Source organism: Cucurbita maxima, unplaced genomic scaffold, assembly GCF_002738345.1.
Source record: "Cucurbita maxima cultivar Rimu unplaced genomic scaffold, Cmax_1.0 Cma_Scf00002, whole genome shotgun sequence".
In the NCBI taxonomy this organism is placed as follows: Eukaryota; Viridiplantae; Streptophyta; class Magnoliopsida; order Cucurbitales; family Cucurbitaceae; genus Cucurbita; species Cucurbita maxima.
In genome coordinates this window covers 814,447-840,836 of record NW_019272018.1, presented here as the reverse complement: position 1 = coordinate 840,836, position 26,390 = coordinate 814,447, and the positions used below count along the sequence as shown (strand labels likewise).

Genomic DNA, 26,390 nt, shown 5'->3' with positions numbered 1-26,390 from the left:
ATAGTCACATTACTTGCTCCCCACTTTTATCAACACAAACATATTTTGTTCTCACTCACATGAATCTAAGGAAAATTTTTAAGAGGTACCTAATATAAAATTACTCCAAATAAACACATTTAACTTTATAGTTGTTTTATAATTAAGCTACTAAAAAGGAAGATGCTATAGTAATTTTCAATTTTTAAAAAAAGTTTTTCTTAACTATCCTATCTTCAAGATCGCCCTCATTCAAATTTAGTCTTCAATTCATTTATGTACCCTTCATCTACTTGGGAGTCAACTTATTTTTCAAATTTTTTGCTTTTGTATATCAACTTATTTTTGTTTTAAATTCTTTTATATACTAAGCTCTCATACTTTATCTATACATGTTAGTCCCTATATTTCATAAATAAATAAATAATTCAATTATTTAATCATGGTAGGAGAATTGAAAATCCTAAGACCTGATGGGGTCAAAGAGCTCTATCTTGATTTGTTTATATAAAATGCTAAAATTATTAGAAATTGAGGCCCCCAGTGACTTGGAAAACAATAATATTTCCTTCCTACATTAAGGACTGAAAAGAATTCACCCTCATGTCACACATGGACCCACTAACACCTCTATTATGAAATTCTACACCGACAAAAACTACAATTTGTTATGAAGAATATGCCATTTACACCCACAAACAACAGTTTGTTCTTAAGAATGTCATTTACACCCACAAAACATCTTTCATGAGATCAGAAGTTTTCAAATACCTATTTTAATTTTTTTTTAAATGGCTCAGAACTCCTTTTTCTTTTCCTATTTGACAAAATTAAGGAGTAACCACAACTATTCTTACTAAAAAAACTAGAAACTAAAAACAACATGGGCCTCAAACCTAGAAAAATATATCATTAACGTAGTAGGACAATAAAGCATATAATTCTTCTTTTATGGAAAAATCCAGAAAACTAAAAACAAAATCTTTATAAAATGGGACCTAAAGGCTAGAAAAAGTATAATCATTAATGTAGAGGGATAATAAAGCATACCTTCTGTCATCCGCTTGAAAGAATGGAGGTATGTCCACACCTTCTCGACCATAAAGGGACCAACCGGATGAAATGGAAAATGCAATATAGGATAGGTTAGAGATGATTAAATCCCACATGTTCTTGTAATGAAGATAGAAGAATCTATTGACCTTATGGAACATATATATAAGATAGATGTTCTCCAATCAATGAATGATATGGTTTAGCTAAACATTGGTAAGTACTGGAAACCAATGGCCCCAAAAGAAATTCATCTTTGTAATCTACATTCTGTTTTATCGAGGGCGGGGCAGTTTAGTTTCATACTGTAACAGTAAACAGATACAGTTTGAGAATGACAGAAAGAGCTAACTGCAGCAAGAAGATACTGGCCACAATCAAAATCCAACTTTCACCAGCTGACTTTATGTGAGCTCGGAGATTGAGTGCCACAAATGATGCAGACATGAATCCTGCCACGCCTGCAATAACCCATCTGAAAATTTCCAGAGGGACAATGGAGAGACACTGCAAATACAACAAACCCAACACACGTTTGAGCCACCAAATAATAGAGATTAATGTATCAAGTTCAACGATTGGGTAACAAAAAAACTAGTTGATATCTTTCTTGGTATCGTGAAGATCAACACAAAAGGTCAAAGGTACTGTAAAAAGGTTATGTAAACTCACCACAGGCTTTAATATTATTGTTGTTGTGAATAGGAAACAAATTTTCTACGAAAGAATGACAAACGAAACTGTATACGAAAGGAGCTACACAAACACACCAATAAGAGTGGCACCTAAGACTGCACAAACACGGACACAGGACACAGATGCAACACAATAGAGACAATGTGACATGTTAAATTCTGAAGCTACCACGCAACAAAATCAAGGAATGCTCTTTGGAAAAAGAAAGAAATGAACCGTGATCTTCCCACATCTGGAAGTCAAACTATGCAACCCTATAAGTATGATCAGAAGTCAAATTTTTCTTTCATTTCCACTGCTGTCAACCCTACATTTGTGATATAAAAGAGGTGACATCCTACAAGCAGAGGATAGGATAGCGAAGAGGTGAACTATCAGTGCCAACAGGTGTATAAGAGAAAGAAAGAGTTCCATCATGATCAGCCAACATAATATACCCTCAAATTATAAATAAAAAAAGAAGTCCATAACCATACAAACAGTTTAAAGAGATTTCATTAAGAAATTTCATAGCCAATATAATTCTTATCTTAAGTGCAGAGAACTAAATACAAATCCAAGTACCCTATTTATTCCAATATCTGTGAATGTCCATGCTAACTTGGACAGACCTTGACTATGCTCATGGGTAACCATTGAAACCTACTATTAGGTTGCAAAGAAAACTCGTAGGATATTAAATCCTAAGTAGATGTCTACAATAATTTAAACTCATTTCATTTTAGCCCTTACTATTCACAGGGCCCTTATTGACCGTCATGCCAATCCATCATGGTTAACTCTATACAGGTACCCCTAGTCTATAAAATGATCCTTCATACTCACATGGTTGATAATAGACAAAAAAACGTACTCCTGCCTTATTTACTCTAACTTCTGTGTTGATGGGACAGACAAACATCACAAACCTAAGGAAATTCATTTACCCAACAAACATGTAAGAAGCAAATGAGAGAGTGACACCAGACACGAAACCATGTCAAATGTTGTACCAGAAAGAAAGTAAGAGAAAATGAAAGGAGTTGTATGCTTCCTAATTATTAAACAACACAAGCATAAAGAAATTATGATCATTTTTCTTAAAAGATGAGGCACTATGAACATATTGAACTACAAAGATGCATTTGAGAACTACTGCTTACTGTACTTGTTTTTTTTTTCATAATGGGAATGGGAAGGACGGGTGATTTCAAGAGGGACAAAATTTTGAACATGTAATTTGTAGTAAGTAATAGTATTGATCATGGACTAATTAATTAAACTTACCAGTGCCGGGATGAATACAAATAAAGAGTAGCCATAGAGACATAAGAGCTGAACAAGGCCAGAAGGCACCGAGAAGTACTTGAGGATTACATATAGTCCAAGAGGAACAATGGTAACATAGCCATAGAACAAACCAGCAGACCAGGTTACCAAATTTATGTCGTAGTTCCATTCTTTTTTATGTATCTTGTGTGCCACGTATGTTACAAAAGTTCCAATAGAAGCAGCCACAAATATCAACGTAGTACATATCCAAAATGGACCATATCTGCATGAGAAAATGAATTATGATCAAAGAGCATGAGCCTTCGGGATAAAATAATTTCCCTCGTTACCATTATAAACAAAGTCATCAAGCAAATGGAGTTAAGAAAGCATTACAGAAAGAGCAAATTCTGGAGCAAAAGAAAGAAGAGTTTTATAGACATACACGGGAATATTAAGTGCGTTTGCAGGATTGTTTTTATATTGATAAACTGAAGAGTTTACCATAATTTTGAATTCCTTTCTTTAAAGAGGTTCATTTGTTTTTTTTAACTGTTCTGTCACCTTCAACATTTTTTTTTATTGGTGAATGATACAGAGTCATAATTGGACTATTTTGTTCCATCTCTTCACATAAATTACCAAAGGTGCCCATTCATTCAATTATTTCTTTCCTTTATACTTGTACATGTTAATATTAGTTAAATTACCCTAATTCTAAAGTGTAAAAGTTAAGTTTAGCCTTTTCCAATCACAACAATACTTCAATATTAATTATGTTGTTAAATACTTATTGTATTGTAGTTTTACTAAAATATGCAACATTAAGAGTACAAACATTGGATTTCTGAAGACTCGTCTTTGATTTTATTATTATTGTTTACGAGTCGTTAACTTTTAAATTTTATAAGTCTATACATTATCAGGTATAAAAGTATGTATATCATTATTAATTTGGAGCTTGTTCCATAGCTACTTCCTTTGTGGCCATTTATTAAAAGAAAACAAGAAGACTCTTTAAGTATTGATATTAACCAGCAGGTCGTTAGTTAACTTCAAGCTTTATTTCTATAATAAGTCCATGAATATACGTGTATATGATATAAAGACCACATCTACATTCATCAAGAGCTTACTTTTAGCTAAGGGTTAAATAATTTCTTTTATAGACATCAGAATTGTATTAACCAAATAACTGTTAAATGATTTGAAGTAAGAACCTCATTAAGAACCGCTTATTTAACACACAAAATTTCACATAGATCAGAATTGCACAATTATTTTGTATAAAAACCAAAACTTAAATGGAATATTTCACATGTATTGCACTTGTAATGAACAAGTATCATAAAACGTGGATTCTTATCAAAAGGGAAAGAAAAAAAGTGAAGTCTGAAAGAACATTCTGTCTCAATCTAAGTCTAACAGAACAAGAAAAACTCTTTAAAAATAGCAATCAGCAACTGCCAAGAAAGTATATACTCAACTTGAGTTCACACAATGAATGACTATTGGTACGATTTCTTTTCCCAAACTCTTTACGGAACATTAGTGAAGTCAACATCTAGAGAAAACTTCCTCATGAAACTTAAGGCAACCATTTATAGTTACAATTAAAAATTTAACTCTTTTATCGTTTGGAAAACTTCTACAAAGTACATTGTCTACAAAAAATTCAAACCCAAACCCACGGAAATTATCTTTTCAAAGGTAAATATTTGAGTAACATACTGCAATAATGAGCAACAGTCAATATTCAGTGAGATGACACATTAGTGCGGTTATACAACTTACAGATCTGGAGTGTCAGCTGTCCTCTCATTAAAAGTTCCTCTGAATGGAAAAAGTGAATCTTTGATCCTCTCTAGAACATCTGAAGTATCGACATCAAAATATTGTTTGTAGGAAGAAATTGCAAAGGTCCGAAGCCAGCCACCTTGTTGGGGGGTTTCATCAGAGCCAGAGATTGGTTTTGAAAATGTATCTGCATCAGATAAACTTCCCTATTAGCTCAAACTAAAACCCTTATTATATATCATACAAGTCAAGGTACGATCAGCTGCTTCACCGGCTCTGGTAGAAAATAATGTTGTTACCCTAGAAATATATCTATATACATATCGCCTGTATGTCAAAACAGAAACAAAATTGAAATAAACATTCAATTTATTCTCTTTTCATGGCACAAATAAACCCATGTCTTTCCCAGTTTAATGAAGTCCTATGACCCCTTAATGAACTACAACATAATTATCAATTGCCCATAAATCTGATAAGTTCTGATTGCATTATGTCAAACTGAGGATATCATTAGCCCGTTAAAGTGAGATGCATCTTGATGAGATCATGTCGTGAACTTCTCAACTAAAAAGCAATCTAACCACCATGCCAAATGAAACATAAATTAACATAAAGTATACAGATGCAAAAGCCAAGGGTTACAGAAGTCCCAGAAGATTGTAACAATAATATAATGGGAAGTTCATTATCTACAACTACTTTAGACACGAACTGAGAAAGTTGTCTGTAGGTAATAAGGAACTATCTTCATGATATAGTAAACAAATTTTGAGTGCTCAGACCACCAAGGACCCTTCACTAATTTACAAAACCATCTACTCATCTGCTCGCGCATCATATTGGGTAAGTGATACATTTGTAATGCCTCTCAATCTAAGTCTACCAGAACAAGATATCATCGGTCTTTTTTCTGGATCAGTGGAAAACCTATGGAGATTTACAGTAAAATCACCTTCTCATACCTAATTTGAATATGCAATATTAAACTAGAAGATAAAAGAAAGATCTTTAAATACCATCAGCATCACGAGGAGGCTGGGAACCACCAGTGATCTTTCCTTGAGTTCCAGAAGGAGGAAATGTTTGAAGACTTGAGTCTACAATAATAAATCAACCAGTTATTGTATCCTCTTGCAACAAATAGAAAATAAAAACAACACAGAGTCAGTGGATCAAGATGAAACTTTAATACTTGACCTCAATCTTCATAATTTACAATTAAATTAAAATTTCACTCCAGTATTTAATTCTATATCATTCCTGCAATGCCAGATCTTAGTCAAAATTTCTTTCAGAAATGCTTCTGGCCTCGTTAAAACTAATATTAAATCCATTTCCATTTTTCAAATCAAAATGTCTATTAAAAGATTCTTTAGATCTAGCACCGGCGAGTCTGCTATGCTCAACTTAAACCACCAGGTTTTCAAATTTCATTCAAATCACACACCAAATTTGGATCCTAAAGAGCATAAACTTCCAACAAGAAGCATAGATTATTTTTCCTACCTATAGTTGTCCGGTAAGCCAACGAACCGGAAAAATTCAGCACATAAGAATTTTGAAGTGGCTTATAATTCCACTCGCGCACACACACAACTTAACACTAACCTCCAAACCTTTTCTTTATTCGCCCATACTTTCTCAGAATCCATAAAACGGTATCAGAAATAAGAAATTACGTACCATTGAATTTCACAGTTATTTGTCCCTGATCTGGAACGGCCTGGAGAGAAAAAAACGCAGAACGTGGAGAAATCAATCAAATGGATCGGATTCGACAACAGTGGAATATCATTGGATAAGAAATGCAGCAGATTCGATATCTTCACTTCAAAAACCAAAAACGGTAAAGAAAGCTAAAGGAGAAGAAGCTTACAGGCACAGCTCCTGAAACATTTTGGTTGTCTATAGTCGTATAGTTACCACCGGACATCATCTTCTCCGTCTTCTTTCTTCCTCTCCCTCTTCGTCTGGGTCTTCTCAGAGATCTATCTCCGTGTTCCAGACTGAATTAAGTTTTCATTTATTATTTGTTCGTTAATTTTCCCTTTTTTTCTTCTACGTTATTACATTTTTCTCCTCTATTTTCCATTATTTACAATTTTGGCCCGGACTTCACCATAGAAAGAATGTCATAATAGATTTTAAAATGTTAAAAGTGGGTATATAGGAACTAAATTTATAATTTGTCAGTTAAAATTATATTTAAATTTTTTTAAAATTTAGATAAAAAAATTGGTCGAACCAACTGTTAAATTCATGGCAGCTTAGAGTCACGTTCTTCGCAAACTCGTTAGATCGAATCTAAGAGTTCCATAATAGTTTTTTTGTTAGCAGGTTCTCAAATAAAACTCAACTATTCCCGCTCTTTTCTTTGCTTTCGTCAAACTTTTAGAACAAATCGTTCTAAGATTTTAGAATACACATCAAAGTTTTGATCATGCCATAAACCTTTTTCTTCGATGTATTGAATTCCTTGAGTCGGCTCTACCGAGGGCATAGTTGAGGTGAGATATTTCCCAATGACAAATTTGTTATCGCACGAGAAATATCCTCAATCTTCCTTCTCAAATAGTATTCTTGACGTGAGTTATCTTCATCTAAGGCATGATGTCTATTCATCGCCTTCTTGTTCATCCTCAATGTCGATGGGCAAGATGCTTTGTCGAACACTCACAATCCACACATATTGTTCCATCTATTGATACACAAATTCAAACAAAAAAAATGCACGTAATTTTCACGTGAGGGTTGTTCACCTAGAGTTAAAGTCAAATTTGCCTCCTCTTAAGACTCATTGGATTGTAAACATATGAAATGCATGCCCTTACGGTCTCAACCGGACTCGACTTAGATTGCCCCATGCCGATGCGAGTTTTTGAGTCTCGTAGAGATCCTCGTTTGATTTCTAGTTGTCTTATATACTTCTAATTTTGATCTTAATACTCCAAAATCACCTATAAGATCAAATAAATATTAATTAAAATAAGAACTTTAACAATTTCAAATCCGCGGTATAATCTTTATAAGTTTGTGTAAATAGTAACATTTTAAGTCCCAACTTTATTCTAACAAAGAACTTGAATGGGTTAAATTAAAAAGATTTAATCAAATCATAAGAAATATTATTAACTTCATGAGTGTTCATTGAAAATAAAATGGGATAATTAAACTTAAAGATTAAAGCCCCGATACTGTTTAAATTAAAGTTAACCAAATTCTACCCAAATATTAACAGACAGTTAAACCATGAGAAAGATTCCAACCATGAAGGGTAATTTTTGGAGCAACACCAGGAGGGGCCTCAAAAGAGATTTTGATGGGCATAGCCTCACCTGGAACCAGGGAAAAGTAGTTGTCCGAGTAGTGAACAGGCAGGATTCTTGTATCCTCTCCTTCTTTACCCTCTGCCTTTGAACTATGGACCGAAAAGTGAAGAAAGAAAGCGACTCCGACCGCGTTTCCATTCGTTTCAACTAGCCTCGGACTGTTGCTTCCAGTAACGATACGCCTGCAGATCCTGTGAAAGAAACCAGTGCTGCGTTTTTTATCGGTCTGTTCTTTGTTTTCCAGAGGCAAAGAATTTGAATCGGGATCGCCCTCGCCTTGCCTATTGATAAAGTTGTTCTTGTAGGTTAAGCTAGAGGATTCTGCATTTTTTGACTTGTTCTGCACATTCACTCTGACTTCATAGGTGGATCCTTTTATTATAACCTGAGATGTAACTTGAATGGGTATGTTACTCTTTCTGTAAGGCTCCAACTGCTTGTAATCGCCACCTGACTGATGTAACCAGTAGAAGTTTCTCGAGATAATACCGTAATTCGAGACGTTGTACAGCTTCAGAAGAAGAAAGTAAACAGGCTTGGAATCTTTGGATTTGGGATACTCCATCTCGACAATGGACGATGTCTGTTTTGGAGGCAGGGAGAGTTTCTCAAAAACTTTAAAATATGGGCATGTCCCTTCAAGATCCCATACCGAGGCTTCAATGGCAACGCCAGATATGTCATCCGACATAGTGTTTACGACCTGTTCAAGACAGATTCAGAAACATTTCACAGTTTAGTTGAGAAATGCAGATGTAAACATTTAAGGAAAATGGAAGCCTTACAAATAACGAGAGGATTTGAAGTTCTACTGAAGACCGAACTTTTCCAGTTATGTTTGTTTCAGACCAAAAAAGATAGTATGTTAAAATATTAGAAAAACTTGCCTCGATGCAACACGTGCTTAGATTCAGCTGGACATGGATAGGTTCCGCAGCACAACGACATCCAAAGAAACCTGCGGTTTGGTCGAGGAGATGATCGTAGAACTGACCTCTTAGACCTGTCCATGGATTTTGTGTTTTCCAGATTAAGAAACCGGTGTACTTCTTCCACATTCGACAGTTCCAGCCTTCAATTAGAGCTCGATATTGGATATAATTAGCAAGTTGAGCCTGAAAGTTTTGAATGTTAGAAAATGAACTTAACTGTACAAAATTTCATGGCACTACTTCAAGACCAGAAATTTCGATTTTACCTTCAAACAAAAATCATCGAGATCTTTTGGAGAACCGTAAAGTTCAATCTGACTTTGAACCTTATGTGGTTTGGAATAGGGAATGTATTTATGGTAATCCCAAATGGGATTTGGTACTTCTTCTACATAGCCAGCGGGGAGTTTCTTAACCAATGGAATCTCCCATCCTTCTGAAGGCATTGTGGCTCGGATGGTAGCTGCGACGGGCATGCCTATGGAACCAACCTCAGGATTAAATCCATACTTATAAAAATCATCCTTAAAAAAGTTTTCGGGGTATTGGATCTCATAAGGACCATCAGTAAAGTCTCCCTTCCCATTTGCAAATCCATCCCACATGGATCCTTGAACATAAATGCGAGTACCATCAAGATATTGGCTCGGATCCTCTGATTCTGATGATGAATCTACCATCCACTTCTCATTTTCACTTGACGTTTGAAAATGAGGATGAAGTTCCAAGTCTTTTTTTAAAGCAGCGTTGATATCAGGTGGTGGAACTTGTTCATTTCCACCGACCCAAAGAGCAAGACTAGGATGGTTTCGTAAAAGTTTAACTGTGTCTCTTGCACAAAGCAAGAAAAGATCATGATCCAGAGGGCCATTAGGATTTGATACTGGCACACCACGTCCATCAACATCCCCAGTAATCCAAAACTCCTGCCACACCTACAATAATTTATTTGCAACAGTGATCGACATTCGTATTTCGATCTTAGTTCAACAGAACTATAGAGTAAGAGAATGCAATAGCCAATAATTAATCAAGAAAGCATATAAGAAATTTTTTAACTTACCAACAAGCCATAAGTATCACAATAATGATAAAATTCTGGCCTCTCGGCCAATCCACCGCCCCAACAACGGATCATGTTAAAATTCATATCTGCATGAAATTTAATGTCTGTATGATAACGCTTTTCTGAAAGTCGAAGTAGCCCATCAGATAATATCCAATTGCCACCACGAATAAATATAGGCTGCCCATTGACCTTGAACAACCTGCAAAGAAGAAATGGTATGAAGGACAAGAACAATCTGACCAAAAGAAATTTGATCAAGCATAGATGTGAAATTAACATAAAAAGTACCTTCCACCAGTTGCGGTATCAATATCACTTTCTATTTTACGGAAACCAAAATGATGATTCCAGGAATCAGACTCTCCAAATCCATCTACGTCTATGGATATAACAACATTATATAAGGATTGCTTTCCCATTCCGTTCGGCCACCACAGGTTGGGCTTGTAGAAATAGAGCTGTCATTCACCATAAAATTACTTGAGCAGAAGTTATGAGCCTGACTAATGTGTATCTAACTAACCTATAATACAGTTTAACCATCAGACTATAAAGAATGACTAATGTGTATCTAACTAACCTATTTACAGTTTAACCATCAGACTATAAAGAATAACATAGTAACCTAGAGTAAATTCAGAATTACCAACTTCCATTACTAAAAGTCTCAGCAAATATCTTGAGAAAGAAGTGAAGTAAATGATATTCTTTCAGTTTTTAGGAATATCTCAAGTTTTACCTAGTGGTTCTCTTCTAAAGCGAAGCTTCTCTTTCTTCACCACTAGCTTATTGTTTCTTAATTAAGAATGTGAACGTCACTTTTTCCCTAGCGGTTCGTCTTTTTCTTCTCTGTTTAGTTCCATACATGGTCAGTATCAGCAGTGGAACTTACATATAGGTATAGAGCACATATATGAAGAAACATTACCCCTCAAACTTACATCAACTAAAAGGTGAAATCTATCGAAGAGGATAACGGAGGACTAGAGAAGTTTTCCTAGGGTTTGAGCACCACCAAGAGGAGGTGCAAAACTTAAAGGTTTCAAATATTAATCTGTCTCCCGAAGCTAGCTTTGGAGTGTACAAAGTGGCATGATGAGTGGGACCTCTCATACCAATTTAAAAAATATATATATTGAGGACCAATAAAGAGATAAATACAGAAATTCTATCAAAGAAAGATGTAATTACCAACCTGAGGAAATGTATATTGTATAGTTGATCCAGCAGGGACAGACACCTTCTGAGACTGAATATGCTCAACCAAGCAAATGTTACCTTCTAGTTCAGTGGTCACTTGAACGTTCACAGAACAGTCTGCAACCCAAGAGCTTTTGTTTTGCATCTCCAACGTAGCATGCAAGTAAACTCTCTTATAATCGTCAAAAAATGTTGATACCAAGTGAGGATCAATAATCTTCACTGGCTGTTCAAAAAGAAATCATTAACATACGACCTTCAAACATTAGAAACAAATAGGAAGGAATGTTTTTCATAGAGGAGAAAATCAGCAATGACATAATAAGGAGATGAAAAGACCCAATCATACAGACATACCACATAGTAAGAGCATTCAGTGAAATTCACAGGCGAAATAGAAAGATTGTTTGGTAATTCTATCTATGTTTGATGCTTTAGAAATATGTAGGACTCAAGAAATAAACCTTTTAAGTCTTTGAGTGTATATTATTTTATTCAACATGCATGCACAATTGAAACTACACAATAGAAACAAAAATACAAAATGGAGAATAAATAGAACATATCAGTTTAGTAGAGAACAAAAAGTAAACCACTAAGCCATGGTTTGATCCAGCTGCCAGCAGATTATTTGGTATGATTCCTACTTTGATCTATGAGCTTTCATATTTACTCTATTTCGTTCCCCGAATGTTCAATTAATTTGTTTCTTTCCTCACTTTCAAATAATAAACAATTTTACTCATCGTCACTGATCTTTAAAAAATTAGTTAAGTTACAAGTTTGACTCTGAATTTTCAGAGTTGGACTTAACATATTTCTAATTGGTTCTTAAACTTCGAGATTTTGTGTCTAGTATGTCCTCATTATTAACTTTATCGGTTAAACATTTGAAACATAAAGACCTATTAGACACGAAATTGAAAGTTTAGGAGTCTAGCAAAGACTTTTTGAGATAAAAGAAATTGATTGATACAACCTTGGAAGTGTTGGGATCACTTTTTGAAATATAGTAACTTAATAGACACAACCATATTCATTAACATTTCACTTAAAAGGCACAGCCATGAGCTGGATTTTCAAATGAATTTAGGATTTTGTTAATTATTAATGAAAAATTAGTGGACTGGGTAGAAATAGTTTTCTTATGGAAGGTGTAGAGACTAAAACTGAAAAAATAAAAATCGAAGGGCTAAGATAGAATCGTTGAGAATTTCAAGACCAGAGGGGAATAAGTACAAAAGTTCAGAGACTAAAGTAGGATTAAAACCCAAATCAGATAAGAAGAGGCATACTTCAAATGAAACTCACCCCAGTCCTAGAAATTGATACTTCATCCCATATGCCAGTGTTTCGATCCCTGTAGCGACATAAACACCAAAAGGCATTACATACACACAAATTTTCAATTATTACTAGTTTTAGTCCTACCAGTAAATGAGTATTTGAACAATATACGTTTCAGTTTATTTACAGTCTGAAGTCTAGCCAGATATTGCATTTAAACCAAGAAAATGGAAACAGTTGTCATACATGAACAGAATATAAATGTTAGCAACCCATTAAAGACAAATAAAGTCATAAATTTTGTGTCTCAGTTCGAAGATACACCAAAGTAACTTGTTCACTTTGTTACTTTACCATACGCATCATTTCCATGCTTTCTTCTTTTGACTACAATCAGATGATAGTATACCATTTTTTAGCATTGAAGCATACAGTAAATTAGAACCTAGTGACAAGCTTCATATATTTATGATCGTGTATATATAATAGAAAAGGTAAGGGAAAAAAGTGTTTCTGATTTATGAATTATACTTTCTAAGAATTTGCTTACTTTACACTACAAAAGCTCTATCTTAAAAGATGGTACACTTTGTTATGCATGAGAGAGAGAGAGAGATACTAAACATTAATTATTACCCAAAATATCTTACATCTAAACTTAGAACAGAACCTATCCAAGTAAGTTCATCACGAATATCTTACATTAATTACTTACTCATTTTCCAAACTTCTCTCCAACAAATTTTTTTCTTCAACCCACCATGCAAAGAATTAGTGCCCTCACTTAACTGCTAGAACATGATAAATTGAATCTGATAATTCAATGCTTCTCTAGTTAGAACTCTTGAATTTCGATATTCCTATTCTTACAGGGATCCATTTTCAATGAACAGCATTATTTCTCTAACATCAGTATATAGACTTGAGACATTTTTGTACAAATCTAGCTTGCTGATTGTGTATCTAAGAGTAGAAATAGATGATGCGTAGAATTGTTCCACGACTTCTATTAAAATAATTAGTCTGATTATTCCAAGAAAGTAGCAGTAAACGTAGATATCATATGAAATATTATTCATGAAGAGATAAAAGAACATGAATTAAATATATAATCTCATAAACACAAGTAAATCACCTTATGGGAGCCATCCAATCCCAACCCTCGACATATTGTGCAGCGACATCTTTTCCAATCTAATGTAAAATATAAGATATCAGGCAGCATTAAAACATCTAATATTAAATCCTTCGGATGTAGAGTTGAGGAGGAGGACTTACATACCTCATGATCACCACCCTGACCTCCTTGTGCTGGAATTCTGCCCGGATGATCAGGAGGGTGGACTAGAACAGCTAGTAAATTTGTGCCATCTGGACGCATAACATCAGACACATCAAGGGAGTGTCTTCTAAACATCCCTTTCGGCAGGACCTTTTGGTGACCATTTATATACACTTCTGCAGAGTAATTTATAGCGCGGAAATTCAGGTCCAGGTGCTGAGATTCTGACTGCAAGTTGAGGAGAAGGCCAGAAGGTTATGAACAGGCAGAACTAGTCCTAGAAGCAAAATTGACGGGGAAAGCCAAAAGTTCGCCCGGTCAAATAGATCTTTATTCAACATCTCAGGTCAAGCAGTACTCAGAAAATTTATTCATATGACAAAGAGCCCTCACAACCAAGGACAACAACATAATCACCAGGGGAGCGGTTTAAAATGTAATAAATAAATATTTGTGCTCAAGTAGGCTGTAAAGGTCATCAAGTCCAGTAATCTAAAGAGATAAAACAAACCTCATTGAAGGAAAAAAAGAGTACACAAGGCACAGGCGTCATGAAATATTCTCAAGCCACTTACCAGTTTACATTGAAAAGTTGTGAAGAACCAGAATGTGTAGTACTCTCTTCCAGAATCAGCAATATCAATTATCGTTTCATTTTGTAGTCCATAGAAAGGATCGGGAACAACTTTATTCTTCACCAAAGTCCCCAACACACTGTCAAATGTAAATTAATAAATCAACATTGTAACTTGTGATCAACTGTAGATTAACTTATTTATATATCCATAGGTTAAAACTCAAAATTAGTAACTTTCGAGTTTAAAAAGTGTTCTTAAACTTTCAAATTTATATATAATACATCGCTAAATTTCGAAAGTTCAAGAACACTTTTTAAAATGTTTCTAACAAGTGCTTAAACTTTTAATTGTGTCTAATAGATGTCTTGAATACTAAAAATTTTAAAAGTAAACCGATCTATCAGCCATGAAACTGGATTATGTATTAAATTTTCAATTAGATATTTAATTTCAATGTACTCAAAAAGGTAAAGAAGTAAATTGAAGTTTAAAAGTTTGGGGATCAAATACAAATTTGTAATGTAGCTACTCACAAATGGAAATCTTTAAGAAACTAGCAAGAATTTCCATTTTTCTGACTTTCTCGAGGTCAAAATTGCTAGTAAAAAGGGCTAGTCGTAGTAAAAAGTCTAAGCCTACAATCTCTATTTCAGTCCAATTCAAAATCACAGCAACCACGAGGGTTTAGAAATCAATTTCAAGCGAAATGCAGAGAAATGACAGTATAAGGAAGAGGGAATTACGTTCCAGGTACTGCGGCCTCCATCCATGGCGAAGAAGGGCCGATTGAGGGGGGGTGAGTAGTAGTAAGCTGGGCTCCACTGAGCTCGACCTCTGTTGACCTCGCAGCAAGCCAACCGGAATTGAGCTTCAACTTCTTGCCGATTTCCGCCATTGTTAGAGGAGAGGAGAAATGGAAATGGAAACGGAAATGGCGATTGGGGAAATTGAAAAAGAGGGTTCCCTATCATGGTTCACTTTAAAGTACAGATGTCCACCCAGATGTTTACAGTGTCCGACCTACCTTCACTTTCACTTCTAATCAAACAAAATTTACCATTTATTTTTAATGAAGAATTATACCCCCCCCCAAAAAAAAAAAAAAAAAAAAAAAAAACTTCATTAAAAGTGGTTTGGAATGGGCATGCGCCCATGGACAAGCATGATCGGGACATCCGACACGCGGCCATAAGCAACATGCATAGGACACCATGACCGGGACATCCTTCCCCTTTCAATTGGTTGATGTCTCTATCAATCGACTTTTCATGAACTCTAGCAATCTAGGATGAGGTTGACTTTAGGTCTCTCAATGCGCTTCCAACTGATCTTAGTCTCTTACAATTTGTCAGAAACGGTTGAAAACCACTTCTTGGTTTGCCAACTATTTGCATCTTCTCCTTGTGTTTGGTGTCTTCTTGGTCGGGATAGTAACGTTTCAAGTTATTGACGTGAACAATAGGGCTAGTCCACATCCATAGTATTTTCGACCTTGTAGATAACTTCGACTGGTTCATAGAATTTTCGCATCAATCGTTGTTTCTTGCTACTTTGAACTCGGAGTTTATCTGACCTCAACTTTGACAAACTCCATTTTGAAATTGTCGTGGTTGATGCTTTTGACTGCTTTTCATCCCTCTAGATGGTCTTTATGAGCGAACACTAGTTACTTCTCCCCTCCCCCCAAATGAAGTTATTGGCTTAGGATCTCTTCCCAGTTAGCTCAGGTTATTTGGGGGATCACTGACAAGAGTCTTTTTGCAATTGAGTTCTACCTTTCTATTGAGACTCGCTCCTCCTCTGCCTTCAAGTCGATCACCTCTCCCACCTTTGGGGGAGTTGGGTCGGTAATTTCTATTCCCTCCATTTACGGAAGCCTGCTTCCACCTTTCATCTTGGGATTGATTGTTGCTATGGTTAAATAGTTGTTTGGCTATAATATAGGTAGTGGAAAGGTCTTGGACCCTTTGTTCGGTAAGCTTGGTCTTTGCTCACGGCTTCAACCTCTCAACAAAACTAAAGATCTTGAGTTTCTTGGACATGTCACGAATATCCAACCTAAGCTCATAAAACCACTTGACATAGCTCAGATATTTCCAGTATGCTTCAGCTGAACTTCCTTCTTGCGATTATGTCAACATTCTTTGGGAAGAACTAAAAGCGGAGTTCTTGTATTAAGCTCTCCCAAGTTTCCACGGAATAATAGACTATCTTCAATGTTCATGTACTTAGGTCTCCACCACAACTTTGCATCAACGACAAGATGTATTATTGCCAACGTGACATTCACTTCTTCTGCCATAGTATTTGTGGCTCAAAAGTACTATTTGAGGTCAAAGATAAAGTTCTCTAAAGTCTTGGCATCTCAAACCCTACAAAAGGGCTTGAGCTCCAAGACCTTTATCTTGTTGAAATGGACTACACCCGAGGGGTTTAGTTCCCTACCCTCTCCTGGTGAGGTTTAGTCCGACACTACCACCTCAGCTCTAACCACTCCAAGAATTACTCTTAAATCCTTAGACATTTTTTAGACCATTTGAAGGATCACCTATTAGGCATTGTTTAAGCAATCGATGTGCATCCTCTATCTCAGCAACAACCCATCGAGCTATCCATATGCTCAAAGCCACTAGCAGTTGTGCCCTTGCTTCTAGGGTCTCGACCCTAACCATTAATTTAAAGATACTCATTGCCTCAAGGCGGCCTACCATCTTGTCCATCTTGTTGGCTTTGAGAATATTTGCTAAAATCACCCTACTTAAATGGTGATGAAATTCTCTGTTTATAATCATTTATAAAATAAATAAATTACAAAAGAATGTAAAGAGTAATAAATGGATATAAGATATTTGCCGATAATAAAATGTCAAATATGATACTTATGGTAAACCATGATGGAAGACTAAATATTCTCAATCATACCACATATTTGCATGTAATAAATGGTCAAATATGATATACATGTTAAACCATAATTTATGACTAAATATCTTTAACGGGCTTTAGTGACAATCTCATTCATGCGAAACTTCAAAAGCCCCATTCCATCAGGAACTTTACTTAGGTAGAGTAACTAATCTTCGATCACTTCCAATTGGTCAGCCTGGGACTTGCCCAATTGTTTTACAGCAGTCATGTTTGTGTACTACAATTCAAGGAGTCAACTCAGCTCTGATACCACTTGCCACAATCGCACTCTTGCAGCAGTAGAATAACGATTGTGCGACACTTGTTCTAAACCAGCAAACGAGTTAGCCATGTGAGATTCATACTTCGCAAACAATATTGGAGATGCTCGAGCCTCGAATCACGTTTGAGAGAGATGTTTTTAGAAAACATCGAGCAAGGAAATGTATTGAAAATAATTTGAAAGAAATTAATGATATAACCTAAAAACGAATAAGTAACAACCACTACTTTGATAGCATATAACCCGAGTAGGAAGAATTGACAACTAGTCACATTCTCTATAGTACATTTTAAGGCATTTTAGTCTTGACAGGTGTAGACATGATTTGAGTGACGAGTCATACACCCCGTATCTGACACAACAAGAAACGTAAAAGCATATCTATCATGAAATCAAGTAATACCATCTAAATCTCTAACACTTGTGTTTGATATTTTTCTATCCTAATTCAAATTCGAAGATATTTTATATTGAAGAAGGACATTTAGTCATAATGTGCAATTTTATCCAAAAATATCTGTGTCCCTTATTTATTTGATCATTTCTTTGTTTTGTTCTTATTTCATAATTATCTTATCTTGTTTCCTTGAATAAGTCTATTAAAAATTGTTTTATCATATGTTGTCTACTTTGGTCATAATTTAGTCATTTTTCCAAATAATCGACGTTTGTGGGTAATAAACACAATGTTCTTGAGTGTAAAATCAGTGAGTTGAGTAGGTAAGATCCTAAACATATTCAACTACTGTTTCTACAATCATGAACCAAAATAGGGGAAATGAAGGATAAATTAATGAAGCTACGTGGAGAGAAGCACAAGTAAGGGCCACTACTTGTTTGAATGAAGTTATTAGTATCTTGATGGACCGGAAGGAAAGGTAATCCCCCAAGAAAGAAAATTATATTGAATAAAGGAGTTAAAAAATGTCACCCTTTTAGCTGGACACAATCCTAGCGAAAGGAGTATGTGTACGTACATACCTCTTGGCCTGGCTATGAATTAGAGCATGCTCATGCTACCGTAAACCACATAGGGAATGAAGTATGTATAACATCATGATGTACGCGTCCGTACTAATCATTACAGGAAAGTATCACGATATACATAACATACAAAATGCATTAAGTCCCATTGTTTCAAATCATGGTACATACTTCAGGCAAGCCTTACCTTAGTTTATTTTCATGACATAATATTCCTATGAGATATACATACATATACTCGACATATCTTTTATAATTAACATACATGACATATTAATATCAAGCCTATGCTCATATAACCTATAAAGTTCTTATGATTTATATCATAGCTAAATCGTTGTATAATTGAAGAAACAAGTTGAACCAAAGATTTAAACCTTCGACCTTTCCCCAATTCCTAAAGTGGATGATACTTTTTCTGAAAAAAGATATTCATCTTTCTTCCTCGGACCAGATCGATTTCAACTTTACCAAATTCATACCATTTCCTGCATCACTCACAATTTCTCCATTTCCCATTTCTTCCCCTCCCTGATCCATTTTTCCTGTTCACGCGAGCTTCCCTTTACAACCTTTCCAATCGCCATCAATGGTGACCATTACCGAAGAATCAGACGAGCCAGTGCCAAAGGCGTCGAAGCCCAAACCCAACAAATCAAGTTCGTCCTCAAAGCCGCCGCCGTCAAGCACCGCCGCCGCAACCTCAAAAACCCTTCGCTCGCCGAACCCAAATCCGTTCACCTTCTGGTTCTACTTCACTTTGATCGTGTCTATCATAACCTTTTTCTTCATCTCTTTTCCTTCTCTCTCTCCCCAAGACCCCAAATCCTGGTTCTTAAGCTTACCCAAGAGCCTCCGTCACCATTACTCAAAGGGCCGTCTTCTAAAGGTACAGGTTAGCCCCAATTTATCTCCAATAGAAGTTTTCGCCGTTGAAAATGGCGCAAAAGGGAATGAGAATGTCGTCGTTGTTCATGGACTAGGGCTGAGCTCTTACTCTTTTCGCAAGGTTTTGGACTCATTAGGTTCCAAAGGAGTTCGTGCTGTGGCATTTGATCTGCCCGGCAATGGCTTCTCCGACAAATCCACGGCTGAGATCGATGAGAGCTCAAATGGGGTTTTTGGGAGGCTTTTGGATGTCTATAATTTGATTCATGAAAAGGGTATTTTCTGGGCATTTGATCAGATCATTGAAACAGGGCAGATTCCTTATGAAGAAATTCAAAAACATGTTCCTCAGAGGAAGATTTTGAAACCAATTGGGTTAGGTCCTGAAGAAATTGGTAGCATTTTGGGGCAAATCATAGATACCGTTGGTTTGGCTCCTGTGCACTTAGTTCTTCATGATTCAGCTTTGTCAATGGCGGGATATTGGGTTGCAGAGAATTCACAATCTGTGAGGAGCTTAACTCTCATTGATACCTTATCAAACCCGTCGCTTCCTTTATGGCTCTTGGAGTTACCTGTTGCTAGGGAGGTTGTTTTAGGATCTAATTTTGTGTACTCAAAGTTGATCAACTTCTGTTGTTCTAAAGGGAATGATGCTGCCTTGGATGTGGAGGCTCATAGAGTTCTTTTGAAGGGTCGGGGCGGGCGGAGAGCGGTTGTTAGCATGGGAAAGAAGTTAAACCATAGCTTTGATATAGCAGAATGGGGTGGTTTGGATGATCTGAAAAGTGTGCCGATTCAGGTTATCTGGTCGAACAATTGGTCGGACGAATGGAGTGCGGAGGGAAGTCGGGTTGCTGATCTGCTTCCACAGGCAGCTTTCGTTAAGCATTCCGGTGGACGATGGGCTCAGGTAAGAATTCATTACTTGAACTGAGAAGTTGTATGAATTTGGCTTGTGTTTTATGTAATGAGTTTGCAGTGTGTATTTAAATGAAACATCAATGATACTGTTAGGCCTGCCTATTACTGTAGGATCTGTTTCAGCATTCGAGTTAAGTTCGTGTCGAGTAGGGACTAGGGCACATAATATGTAGCTTAAGGAAATTAGAAGAAATCCGTTACTTTGAAAGAGTGCTTGAGATAATTAATTCTGCTAGATTAGATGAAACTAGAACTTAGAGAGGCTAGGGAGGGGAGAGAAATGAGTGGTGTGCCACTGGATAACTTAGCGAGGAAGCATAGACTCGGTCGATGAGGAGTTCGAGATGATGTTTCTGTCAACCAGCAGTCTGAGATGGTGGAAAAAGTTTTCATCTCTAGCTTTACAGAAAGATTTACGAAGACAGGATAGACTCTCAGTCGTGTTTGTTGTACCGGAGATAAGAGAGTCGGGAAGACACAGCTCAGGATTTAGATCGTACAGGAGTGAGGACAGAAAGAAATGAAAAATATTCACTTACACGTTCAAGCCCACCGTTAGTAGATATTGTCCTCTTTGGGCTTTCCCTTTCGAACCGTTAGTAGATATTGTCCTCTTTGGGCTTTCCCTTTCGGGCTTCTACTCAAGGTTTAAAAACCCCCAAAAGGGAAAGCTCGAAGAAGGCAATATCTGCTAACGGTGAGCGTGGGCCGTTACAGACGGTATAAGAGCCAGACACCGGGTGATGTGCCAGCGAGGAGGCTAAGCCTTGAAGGGGGCGGACACGAGGCGGTGTGTCAGCAAAGATGCTGGGTCCTGAAAGAGAGTGAATTGAAGGATCCCATATTGATTGAAGAAGAGAACGAGTGCTAGCGAGGATGCTGAGCCTTGTCAGGGGGTGGATTATGAGATCCCACATCGATTAGAGAGGAGAACGAAACATTCTTTATAAGGGTGTGGAAACCTCTCCCTAGCAGATGCATTTTAAAGTCTTGAGGGAAGCTCAGAAGGGAAAGCCAAAAGAGGACAATATCGACTAGCGATGGGTTTGGACTGTTACATGAATACCATATTTGAGGCATCCAGAGTTCTTAAGCCTTGCCTATTGCTTAGGCTCCCTGAGATGGTCACTTTTTGGCTAGGAGAGAACCTGTAATGCACTCAGTTTGGCTTTGACTTTTACATGGTAACAGGCTGATTTCATCTGCCTTTGCGGTTTGACTCCTTGATTTTCATCTTTGCTTGCCTAAATGATCTCTCTCTAGTTTAATGTACGTTTATGTCATCTTTTTACTGGGACATGGATGCTCGATATCACATTTTGCTCGATGTCCTTGAGACGATTGGCCGAACATCAGTAGAAGCATCCATGTTATAATAAGCATGAATATACGGCTCTCTTTGAAGTTGATATGAGTTGTTCATCTTTCTTGACCTCAGGAAGATGCAGCCAATGCCGTAGCCGACAGTATAGCTCAGTTCGTGTCCTCGTTACCCCCCACGGTCAGGAAAGATGTCGAAGAGCCCGAACATACTCAGAAAGTGTTTGATGAATTGGGGAACAGCGATCAGCATCACCATCACCATGATCACGGCAGCCACGACATTCATGGAGCTGGGTACATGGAGGGATATGGACTCGGCAGTCAGGCATGGTGAACTAATATCCTCTTCTTTCTGACGGACAGTTCAAAATAGATACTGAGTCGCCCATCTTTCCCCACGGACAATTCTTTTTTCTTAGAAGACATTAGATTGTTGCTTGCTTGATTGCCCTGAAATGATTTAATCATGTGTTGCTTCATTGTTTGAATGTATCTCATCTTACCCCTTCTCTTCAAACTGATTTTGGTTCGAAACACTAGAATTTATGCCACTCTTTATATAGTTTTGTGTCTTTATAAATGTAAGGATTTCTTGTCACGCGATTCTTCTTTATAAGGGTGAGAAAATCTCTCCTTATTAGACACATTTTAGAATTATGAGACTGATGACGATACGAAATAGACCAAAGCGGACAATCTGTTAGCGGTGGGCTTGGACTGTTACAAAATGGTATTTGAGCTCGTTACCAAACGGTACGAGACACTGGTCGGAATAGGGCTAAACCCTCTCCATAGTAGATGTATTTGAAAACCATGAGGCTGACTGATACGTAACAGGCAAAAGTTGATAATATTTGCTATCGGTGCAAAGCGGAAAATATCTGCAAGCGATGAGTTGGGACTGCTACAAAATGGTAACAAAGCCAATCACGGGGCGATGTGAGGTATTGGTCAGAATAGGGCTACCCGTTTTAAAATATGTGCTAGCATTTGGTTTTAAATTTTTTTTATTTTTTTTAAATTAATTGTATGAATGCCGACTTGACTAGAATTCTCCCTCAACGCCCCCAATATGCCAAACTACCTTCAGCTACTCATTAGAAACGCACTTGCGAGAGAAAGTGAGTAACAAAGAGAGAACAAGGGAGAAGGTGAAAGGTTGATTGTTATTTTCTGACAAGTACGACGCCAATGACACAGTGAATCAAGTGTAACGTTCAATAGATGATTGTCCCCAACTATGCATACTTTATGACCATAATTAGCTACTATAATAAATAAAATATCTTAAAATATATTAATAAAATACGATAAATATATATATATCATATTGCTCTGGGAGGTTTTTCCAAGACTGCAGATAGGTAGACTTCATTTTTTGACTTAGGAGCAATAGCCCATTTATGTTTCTTGTATCTAAACTGCAGAAACATGTAGATATAGTCGTCGAGATCCTTCCGATCGCAAAAGAATCGGTCGATCCATAGCAATCCTCCCGGGCGTAGAACCCGATCCCAATCGAAAAGAATGAAATCCAGCAGCAGCATGTCCACCCAACCATCCATGAAACCAGTTGTGTGAATCAAGTCCATTGTGTTATCAAACAAAGGAAGCCGTTGGTTTAGTGTCACATACAAAGGAATCAACCCTCTTAAAGCAATAAACTCATTGAAAGGAGCTCCAAGGTTCAAAGCTGTCGTTACAATTGTCACATTTTCTTCTCTCATTCTTGCACCAAAACTCCCCGTGCTTATACCGAAATCCAACCCGACCCGAATCTCCCCCGCCTTCATCCCCAACACGTCCGATATCCTAAAATCCACCGCAACCGAACTATTCCTCACCCATTTAACCTTCTCCTTCTCCATTTCAAAGCAACCACTACACTTGTTGTACCCCCTCTTGGGATTCTTGCTTGACAAGCATGAAAAGTTCCTACATTGATAGTTACTCCATCTTACATTCCGATCGTCGGGCGTTTTCCATAGCGATTCGTTCACCGGATACGGCTTTTGGTACACCTTCGACGCTCTCGTCAGGCACCGTCGACGGGGCAACGGATCGCAGCCATTCAGCATTAGTTTCTGACCCATGTTCCAATCATCTTTACAATAAGAACCAATGTCATAACTCATATACTCTTCCAATTCCTTCCTAACCAACACACAAGCATGTCCAATTGTGTTGTATATACTCTCAGTCATATACATATTCACCTTCCCCGTTCTACTCTTCTTTGGAGTAATATACTTTCTTATCTCCTCAACCACAAAATTATTGATCAAAGGCTCCTCTTTCATACTCGAATTTTCATTCATTTTTTCAACTTTGGGTAATCTAATTTGTCTCAGCCCAATGTGAGCATTATAAAGAGGCTTAATCACTTCCATTTCCAAGTACTTTTTATGCTCAATTCTTCTCATATTACCATTGCTCAATGCTTGCTTGTCCCTTTCCATTTCCTCGACCACCGATTCGAGTTTATCTTGCAAGCTTTCTAGTTGATCTAGCACTTCTTCGACTCGATCCGACAATGCTTTCGCATCGAAGCTTGCCTCGTATATTTGTTTTGTTGTCGTCGTGGTGTAGAAGTAGCGGCAAACGTCCTCCTTGTGGAAGATAAACCCAGCTGAGTAGAACTTGAAGAGGCTCAATGTTGTGATGGTGATTACAAGGCCTCCTAATAGAATTTGAAGACAACCCATTGTTCTTCCTACCCTCCATTTGGTGTGGATCAGCTTCCTCATTTTCCTTTTAAAGTTTTGAACTTTTTTTTTATGTAAACTCATAAACCAAACAAATTATATGAAATAAAGCGCAGAGTTGAGGGATTTATTACCTAAATTCAAGCAAATCCAGATGAAGATCTTCAAAGTTTCCTTCTGATTCAGATCCAACATGAAACTTTGAAACTATTCCTAGATGAGGTTTGTAGAGGTAGAGTTTCGTAGAAATTAAGGTAGCTACTATTTTAGTCATTGTTGTCCACAAATTCATGAGCTGAAATTATTAATTAGTTAGTCAATTAATTTGGTAGCTCAAATCTCGAAGCTGCCTGGAAATCCATGCAAAAAAAAGTGGTTTCTTTAACTTAAGGAAGAAGTTATGGTTGTAAATACTTTAAATAATTATTACTTTGAATGGGTTTGAGGTTCTTTTTTCGGTTCGTTCGTAGAATTTTGTATGGATCGGTCTATGAATTCTTGAATGTAGTATTCAATTCATTTCAATTTGGTATTAAACTAGGTAGAAAACTTACATCGACCTAAGTTTACTTAGATGTGACACAAATATGAAACAATATTCAGTAATTCAGGTCTTCATAATTATAGTATAATTATCTGTTATAACCGGTTTGATACTCTGTGATATTCTACATTGGTTGATGAGGAGAATGAAACACCCTTGATGTGGAAATCTTTTCTTAGCATACGCGTTTTAAAGCCTTGAGGGAAGCCCGAAAGAGAAAGTCGAAAGAAGACAATATCTATTAGCGGTAAACCTTGGTCGTTACAGTTACAAGCTAATTGTTCTTGAAGTTTAAGTGTTTTAAGGTAGTTCATGAATTATCATTATGATTGCCTGTCAAACAGATGACTCATGGATTTTTTTTTTTAACGACACTTGGATTATCTACAAGTTAGTTTAAGTGATAAAAAATGGGCTTCAAATAATTCTCTGGATCTTCCATCAAACCTCGTAGAGTTGACTTTAAGAGATAATTTAAGTGCTTTAAGGTAAACCTTAGATTATCCTTAATATTACTCGTCAAACCTCGTAAGGATGACGGTAGATTTCCATAGATTTTCTTTAAAATAATTTTAGTATGCTCTAAGTTAGACCTTGAATTATCTTTAGAATCATACCTCAAATTCCACGGGGATGACTTAAGGTTTCTATAGATTTAAGAACATGTTCATCAAGTTTCTAAATCATTCCCTAGATGAACCTTTAAAGGAAAGAAAACGTGCAATATCGAATCAAATTTCATATTCTAATAGAGTTTCATCCTCGTTCAATAGGTGTCCAAATGTTTCGTTGTATCACTGTTATCGTCATGAGGATTTATAATTGGTTCTTTGCACTGTGAGGGCATTTCAACCTCCATTATCTCGTTTGTGAAAGGATGATCTACTTGTTTAATTAGAACTTTTAGGTCAAACCTTTCAATTTTTGTGACTTATTTTCTTTTTAATCTTAGTTTCGATCTCGATCTCGATCTATTTCTTTTACTTTTTTACTCGATTAGGCTCTATATGATTGATTCTATCTAGTTCTTCCTAGATCGTTTAGTTGATGAGCATGAGGTTAGCCTCGTCTCTCGTTAGGAATCTCGAGTATTATTTGTACAAAAAATTTGACTATGTTATTCATGCTTTGGTCAGCCTCAAGTTCCTCGAGTGAGTTGAAAATTTGGTAACTTCACTTTGCAAGGATATGATTGATTTCTCCATCATCATTCTCGTACTTGAAAGACATCTTCATCCTCAAAACAGTACTTATTTTTACACAAATGCCACTAATTATTGTCGCCAAAATCGAGTCAAGGAAAATGCACCCGACCTCTACATTAAAACAATGATAATTTAATTGAGGGAGTACACAAATGCCACTGATGATTGATC

The 26,390-nt window shown here is 36.6% G+C and overlaps 4 protein-coding genes across 5 annotated transcripts; 1 reads left to right on the top strand and 3 right to left on the bottom strand.

Moving 5' to 3' along the window:
* Positions 1–1,152: 1,152 nt before the first annotated feature.
* LOC111468929 (protein YIPF1 homolog) lies at positions 1,153–6,802 on the bottom strand. The gene is made up of 6 exons (XM_023114094.1): positions 6,656–6,802; positions 6,463–6,502; positions 5,796–5,876; positions 4,774–4,963; positions 2,995–3,262; positions 1,153–1,539 (listed from the first exon to the last, which is right to left on the bottom strand). The coding sequence occupies exons 1-6, from the start codon at positions 6,713–6,715 to the stop codon at positions 1,333–1,335; spliced, it is 846 nt and encodes a 281-aa protein (XP_022969862.1). The 5' UTR covers positions 6,716–6,802; the 3' UTR covers positions 1,153–1,332.
* Positions 6,803–7,921: 1,119 nt separating this feature from the next.
* Positions 7,922–15,425, bottom strand: LOC111468316 (mannosylglycoprotein endo-beta-mannosidase). 2 transcript variants are annotated; one of them, XM_023113496.1, is made up of 11 exons: positions 15,200–15,425; positions 14,454–14,592; positions 13,879–14,106; positions 13,732–13,790; positions 12,621–12,669; positions 11,305–11,535; positions 10,398–10,567; positions 10,104–10,308; positions 9,307–9,975; positions 8,996–9,223; positions 7,922–8,811 (listed from the first exon to the last, which is right to left on the bottom strand). In XM_023113496.1, exons 1-11 carry the CDS (start codon positions 15,349–15,351, stop codon positions 8,011–8,013), a joined length of 2,931 nt encoding a protein of 976 aa, XP_022969264.1. In that variant the 5' UTR covers positions 15,352–15,425; the 3' UTR covers positions 7,922–8,010. The 2 variants fall into 2 exon arrangements, with proteins under 2 accessions (XP_022969264.1, XP_022969271.1); XM_023113503.1 differs by lacking the exons at positions 14,454–14,592; positions 15,200–15,425 and having other exon boundaries at positions 13,875–13,977.
* A 3,573-nt stretch (positions 15,426–18,998) lies between these two features.
* LOC111468529 (protein AUXIN RESPONSE 4) lies at positions 18,999–22,363 on the top strand. Its single transcript, XM_023113779.1, has 2 exons — positions 18,999–20,431; positions 21,881–22,363. Exons 1-2 carry the CDS (start codon positions 19,220–19,222, stop codon positions 22,097–22,099), a joined length of 1,431 nt encoding a protein of 476 aa, XP_022969547.1. The 5' UTR covers positions 18,999–19,219; the 3' UTR covers positions 22,100–22,363.
* Positions 22,364–22,912: 549 nt separating this feature from the next.
* LOC111468555 lies at positions 22,913–24,676 on the bottom strand. Its single transcript, XM_023113805.1, has 2 exons — positions 24,605–24,676; positions 22,913–24,516 (listed from the first exon to the last, which is right to left on the bottom strand). Exon 2 carries the CDS (start codon positions 24,510–24,512, stop codon positions 23,091–23,093), a length of 1,422 nt encoding a protein of 473 aa, XP_022969573.1. The 5' UTR covers positions 24,513–24,516; positions 24,605–24,676; the 3' UTR covers positions 22,913–23,090.
* Between the last annotated feature and the right edge of the window lie 1,714 nt (positions 24,677–26,390).

What these genes read in the sequence shown, in the direction of transcription:
- LOC111468929 (XM_023114094.1), bottom strand. Translation starts at nt 6,715, where the DNA reads ATGATGTCCGGTGGTAACTATACGACTATAGACAACCAAAATGTTTCA. An exon ending in ATGTTTCAGGAGCTGTGCCT is followed by an intron (nt 6,503 to 6,655) that starts GTAAGCTTCTTC and finishes TTTTCTCTCCAG; the next exon opens with GCCGTTCCAGATCAGGGACA. An exon ending in GCCTCCTCGTGATGCTGATG is followed by an intron (nt 4,964 to 5,795) that starts GTATTTAAAGAT and finishes TATCTGATGCAG; the next exon opens with ATACATTTTCAAAACCAATC.
- LOC111468316 (XM_023113496.1), bottom strand. Translation starts at nt 15,351, where the DNA reads ATGGCGGAAATCGGCAAGAAGTTGAAGCTCAATTCCGGTTGGCTTGCT. An exon ending in GAGGCCGCAGTACCTGGAAC is followed by an intron (nt 14,593 to 15,199) that starts GTAATTCCCTCT and finishes TACATTTGACAG; the next exon opens with TGTGTTGGGGACTTTGGTGA. An exon ending in GTCAGGGTGGTGATCATGAG is followed by an intron (nt 13,791 to 13,878) that starts GTATGTAAGTCC and finishes ATTTTACATTAG; the next exon opens with ATTGGAAAAGATGTCGCTGC.
- LOC111468529 (XM_023113779.1), top strand. Translation starts at nt 19,220, where the DNA reads ATGGTGACCATTACCGAAGAATCAGACGAGCCAGTGCCAAAGGCGTCG. An exon ending in CCGGTGGACGATGGGCTCAG is followed by an intron (nt 20,432 to 21,880) that starts GTAAGAATTCAT and finishes TCTTGACCTCAG; the next exon opens with GAAGATGCAGCCAATGCCGT.
- LOC111468555 (XM_023113805.1), bottom strand. Translation starts at nt 24,512, where the DNA reads ATGAGGAAGCTGATCCACACCAAATGGAGGGTAGGAAGAACAATGGGT.